Here is a 5542-nt window from a genome sequence, read left to right on the forward strand (position 1 = left end):
ATGGAACAACGTCCTTGCATTGCAACGGGATAACAACGGACGTACACCTCTTCACTTTGCCGCCACAGCTGTTCCAGGGAACCAGAAAATACTTTCACAAGTGCTGAAAGCCAATGCAGAGGCATTGTATCAGCCAGACCACAATGGATCATTCCCCGTACACATGGCTGCATCTGTCGGTGAAACAAGGTCCATCAGTGAATTCATTGAAAACACACCCAATTGTGCCGGTTTGCGTGACGCTAGGAAAATGACATTTCTTCATGTTGCAGTTGATAAAAAGAAAATATCGACAGTTAGTTATGCTTGCAAGAACGGAACATTATCATGGATTTTGAACATGCAAGACAAGACTGGGAACACTGCACTGCACCTAGCTGTCAAGGCTGGCAGTGTTAAAATATTTTGTTGTCTGTTCAGGAATAGACAAGTACAATTGAATTTGACAAATAAGAAAGGGGAGACTCCACTAGATATAGCGTATCAAAATATTCCTCAAGGGCTGCATGCTTACATGGTAATGTACACTGTCATTTTACTTTTAAGCAAAAGATTGTAGGTGAACATAAACAACTGGAATTTGTGAGGTCTAATTTCTATTTATGTTGATTTTGCAGCACAGTGAAGCAAGAATACTCTCTTTACTTCAATATGCTGGTGCTAAAAGGGGTATCCATCACCTGCAGGATTACCTTGAACAAAGCAATGTTGTCCAAAAAAAGCAGGGTGAAATAGATGAAATGGAGAAAGTGAAGGACGTGACACAAAGTCTATGTATTGGGTCGGTCCTTATCGCAACCGTGACATTTGGTGCAGCTTTTGCCATGCCTGGAGGTTACAGAGCTGATGATCACACTAATGGAGGCACACCAACACTTGCTGGAAGGTATGGTTTTGATGCATTCGCCCTGGCCAACGGACTTGCGTTCACTTGCTCCACTATGGCAACAATTTCTCTCATGTCTTCTGGATCACCCATACGACATCCTCGGAGCCGGATAGAGCACTTACGCATTGCCTACTACCTCATGTCGGTTTCAGTTACAAGCTTGGTTGCTGCCTTTGCACTGGCTACTTATACCATACTAGCTCCGCTTGCTCATAAGACTGCCATTGGATTATGTATCTTGAGTTCTCTCATATTGCTCTATCAAAATTGGGAATTGGCAAGCAATAATATTGCCATGGTAGCACCCCTCTGCAGGATTGTGTTTTTGTTGAGAAACTTTATTAATATGTTTATGTGTTCTGTTGTGCTGAGACATTTCTTTGTAAGTGTTATTGTGCTTGTAACAATGTAAACAATCGTCGGTGTATTTTCTTGCAAACTACTTTGTGATGATATATGCAATTCATCTGGCCTAATAGACGGAGCTTTGTTATTTTCTATTATGAATTGATCTTTTTAACAATTATTTTGAGTATAAATTCCTCTATACTGGTTGCAAAGAAATCACTCCCTCCGTTCCATAATTCTTGTCGTTGTTTTAGTTCAAATTCAATAATAAATTTGAACTAAAACCACGACAAGAATTGTGGAATGGAGGGAGTACTTATTTCATGCCGGCTGGCCACACCTGTAGAATGGTGTCAGACCCTCTGCCATGCCACTAGTGGTCTCTTGGTATGTCTTCCCAAGAGCATACACAGTGGAGGGCCTAATGGTCTCTTGGTAATCTTCCCAAGAGCATCATTTTTCTTACAGAACCCACTGAAGAACCAACTGGCTCAGTTCCCCGGCAGGGTCGGCAGCATCGTGCCGTGTCGTTTTCCGGAAGCCAGGGCAATCGGATGGCATCATCGCGTATGGCGGCTGGCCATCACCTTCGAAGAGAAGGGGAAAGCCTACTAAGTGGTGCTTGAGATCTCAATGGGATGACAGATCAAAATTCAAAAGTATCCCACCTAGGTGGTGCTTCCTGTATCGTTACAGAGGTATGGATATCTTGTCATGACCTTTGTGTATGCGAAATCCAACGGAAAATTACTCTGAATCAAATACAACGCATGACTATATCGTCAAAGATGATGCATTGCTCCTCAATCTTTGTGATCCAAACAGCAGGCAGACTGAATAAAAACCGTACTTACGTGCTATATATGTACAGGTTGCTGAATGTCGTTAAGACAGTGAAGTACACTCAAAGCCCAACAGGTAATACCAGGTGGATTGTTAAACTATATGCATTGAGGTCACATTTCAGGAGCTGCAATTCTTTGAAAATGTTGTGTTGCAGCTATAACATGCCCGTCGACGAGCAAAAAACAGAGCATGCTGTCTGACACTTAATCCGATCCACAAGGTCGATGCAACAAGTTACTGTATCTTCTTGCAAGTTCAGAAAGAAGAAACTCCAGTTCATGTTGTTCTATCAAATCCTACATGAAGTTCTTGGTGCCATATCTTCACATTGCCCGGTGCAATGCCATCGAAACACACAAGGCATCGGCGGGGTACCGTGTTATCGACGGTGTGAAGATGTGAAGAAGGTGAAGTCGGGGTGGTGTGCACCGACTTGCTTCAACCAGGAGGCCGCCGCCCAGTGAAGCTCAGACAGCCTCCTATGGTCTGATGACCCTGGTCTCTTCCATAGGTCGCCTTGCATCCTGTATGTTGCCAGCCCGAACGGCGAGAGCGCCGCGATCTCACCATCATCGTGCGCCGGTCCGCTATGTATGTTGTCTGCAGGTGTAGAAACACCGACGCTTGTTAGCATCAGAATTACTTGCTTCCTAGCACACTAACATGGTGGAAGATATTTGTTGTTCATCATAACCAATGTACGTGGCAGATGGTAAATATGTACCTTGGAAGACCGATGAGATGGAATGGTAGGTGAGGAAGCAGGCGGAGGTACCCTTCAGGTTGACATGAGCAGGAATGTGATAGATTGGGTACCTAATGACCATAAATAAGTCAATGTTGATTTGTTAAACAGCACCATTCATACCTCATCGGCAAGATAATGCTAACAAAATGAAGTCTCGACCGACCAGCAAATAAGTAGAGAACAGTGGAGTGATGTCGGAAATCCAAGTGGGTTAGTTAATTATGTACCATGCCACGGATATCCAACTGGACGGCGAGAGCTCCGCGCTGCTGAGGGACGTCAGGCACGGGTAATCCTGGGCCAGCTCCGCCACCTGCTCAGCATGGATTAAGAATCAGAATTACCGACCAACTCCGGCAGACCGGCGAGGAAAGATGGCCGTGGATGAGAACCTTGTGAGCCAGCGGCACCCTCTCGTAGGGCGAGTCCCACTCCCTGTACTGGAAGTTCAGGTACCCACTCTGCTTCGCTGAGACGCCGGTGGAGCCGGTGCCGTCGTAGGTGGAGGAAGAATCGTCTTCGTCAGACGCAGCGTCCCAGGAGGAGGAGCCGGAGCCGGCGAACCGATCGCCCACGCTGTCGTCGCTCCATGAATCTGTCTCACTACCCGTGCTCCTGCGCACCAAGAAATCAGTCAATGGCCAATCTCCCATGGACAATTGGTGAATCGAACGAAATGCGCCGGAGGCTGTTCCGGTCACCGACCGATCAATTGATTACCTGGAGGTGGCGCCGAGGGTGTGAGTGGTGGGCTTTGTGGCGGTGTAGAGCTGGACGGCGGAGAGGTAGGGGACGAAGTGCTGGGTGGTGACCACGGCCCGGTCACCGGCGTCCCGGACGGGCACGGCGAGCCCGTAGGCGCTGCTCTCGGCGTAGTGCTCCCAGAGGTCGGACAGTGCGAAGTACTCCACCGCGTCCTTGCTCTTGCCGTCCGGCTGCTGCCACACGCTGCTCGGCGCGCCCTGGAAACGTTCCTGCCGAGCAGAGAAGACCCAAACTGTTCAGAACAGAGCAAAACAGAGCCGTTTTGCCGGTGAAAGCAGAGGACCTGCCTGCCATGATCGGTTTGTAAGGAAGTAATGAAAGATGGATCGATGACGTACCATTGTGGTGGAGCGCCATGGGAGCAGGGGCGTGGCGGCGTGGAGGAAGGCCTCGAGATTACTGCTCTTCTTCATCTTCCACAACCAGATCGCTTGCACGCATCAACGCGCAGGCCGGTCCCGCGATCGATCGACCAGGCAAGAATCGGAAGGAATGGATCGAGATTGGGAGAGTCGCCCAGCTGAAATAGCAATTCTGGTACTAGATTCTAGTGGTGCTAGCTAGCTGAGGCGAGGTAGGAGGAGACGGTGGATAGGGAGAAGCTAGGGGAGCGGTGGAGTGACGGATCGGATAGAGGGAGGGGAAGCTCATCCACAGCATCGAATCCAGCAATCCATTCATGATTTATCCATGCAGACACACACACCCAGAGGCAGGTGGCTAGCTAGGAGATTTGCAGGGAAGAAGAAGAAGCACGACCATGTCAATGGTTGTGGAGGTGGCGCCATGCCAGCGACTCATGGCTGTGGGCTGTGGGCGTAGATTCGTGGGCAGTGGAGGAGATCCAACACCCACCGTGCCGTCGCTGCTGTCCACACACGCACGCGCGCGCTCCGTAACAAATGCACCACTACTGGCTTAGCTTAACTGCTCCATGTGATGTAGTACTGGCTAGCTGAGGTAGCTAGCGGCCAGGCAGTGGAGGTCCAAGAATTTCTGCGTGTGGATGAAGGCGAATCGGGCACACCGCACCGCACCGCACATTTGCTACGGATGATGTGTGCGCCATTAACTAAGCCGGTTCGAACAGTGCTCCCGATGTGAGATCCGGGAAAGTAAGAAAGGGAAAGGGTTTTGGATATGTCAGATGATGATCGACGAGCAACCGAAAAGTCGCGGCGTAGGAGGCGGCCGTGGCAGCGGGGATATATGTTTTTTTTCGGCGGATTTGACTTTGGACAAAGTTGCGATTTCGCGTGATCTGACTTACGTAATGTGACGACATTCGGTCAGTGGCATGTGGCCGGCTTGTGGAAGGGCCCACGTGTCAGTGACGGCTTGGTCAACTGAATTGAGCAGGAGTGTTTTAGTCATAGTCGGTGGTATGCTACTTGTCGTCAATGGTTCTGGCTTTGGTGGATGTGGAACAAGCTTAGATCATCTCCAAGGGTAGACCAATATTTTGGCTATGGTAACCAAAAACAATCATGCTTTTACTTTGTATATAAAAATCGGGTACCTAAATTCCAGGTTCTATTTTTATCATGTATGTATTTTTTGCATATGCTATGTTCTGAATAATATGAAACTGATGACAAATAGATCCCACACAAATGGTACTAGTACTTAATTATTACATATTTCATCAATTCACAACCTGAAATTCAGCACAAAATTGTTCATAAACCCTAAGGTGCATTTGTCTATTAGGGCTGTCTAGCCTCCTCCTACGAATCACCTCATGGACGACAACGGAACGGCTTGTTTCGGCTGTTTGTTCTTCTCCATGTCACTCAACATGATCATGGCAATGTCCTCATCTTCATCGCAGTGATATTCCTCCTGGAAGTAGGGATCATCATAAGAAGGTGAATCACGCCATCTCATCTACACAATAGAACAACCCCCACTATGAATAGTCCTAGCTCGCAACAAATAGCAAAAAC

At 48.1% G+C, this 5542-nt stretch overlaps 2 protein-coding genes across 3 annotated transcripts in view; one reads left to right on the top strand and one right to left on the bottom strand.

The window, feature by feature from the left end:
• The first annotated feature begins 227 nt into the window (after positions 1–227).
• On the top strand, positions 228–1339 carry LOC119320467 (ankyrin repeat-containing protein At2g01680-like). Its single transcript, XM_037594547.1, has 2 exons — positions 228–517; positions 618–1339. The coding sequence occupies exons 1-2, from the start codon at positions 251–253 to the stop codon at positions 1299–1301; spliced, it is 951 nt and encodes a 316-aa protein (XP_037450444.1). The 5' UTR covers positions 228–250; the 3' UTR covers positions 1302–1339.
• A 732-nt stretch (positions 1340–2071) lies between these two features.
• The window catches only part of LOC119325406, a 9617-nt gene continuing 6146 nt past the window's right edge, over positions 2072–5542 (bottom strand). Inside the window, exons 1-6 of one of the 2 annotated variants that reach the window (XM_037599161.1) lie at positions 3935–4481; positions 3552–3805; positions 3224–3446; positions 3059–3144; positions 2808–2899; positions 2072–2683 (exon numbers count right to left, since the gene is read on the bottom strand). In XM_037599161.1, the coding sequence (XP_037455058.1) occupies positions 2463–2683; positions 2808–2899; positions 3059–3144; positions 3224–3446; positions 3552–3805; positions 3935–4009 (951 nt within the window). In that variant the 5' untranslated portion in view covers positions 4010–4481 and the 3' untranslated portion in view covers positions 2072–2462. Of the gene's footprint in view, positions 2684–2807; positions 2900–3058; positions 3145–3223; positions 3447–3551; positions 3806–3934; positions 4482–5542 lie in introns of those variants that run through there. The other variant, XM_037599162.1, reaches the window with a different exon arrangement.

Source organism: Triticum dicoccoides, chromosome 6B (assembly GCF_002162155.2).
Source record: "Triticum dicoccoides isolate Atlit2015 ecotype Zavitan chromosome 6B, WEW_v2.0, whole genome shotgun sequence".
Taxonomy (NCBI): domain Eukaryota; kingdom Viridiplantae; phylum Streptophyta; class Magnoliopsida; order Poales; family Poaceae; genus Triticum; species Triticum dicoccoides.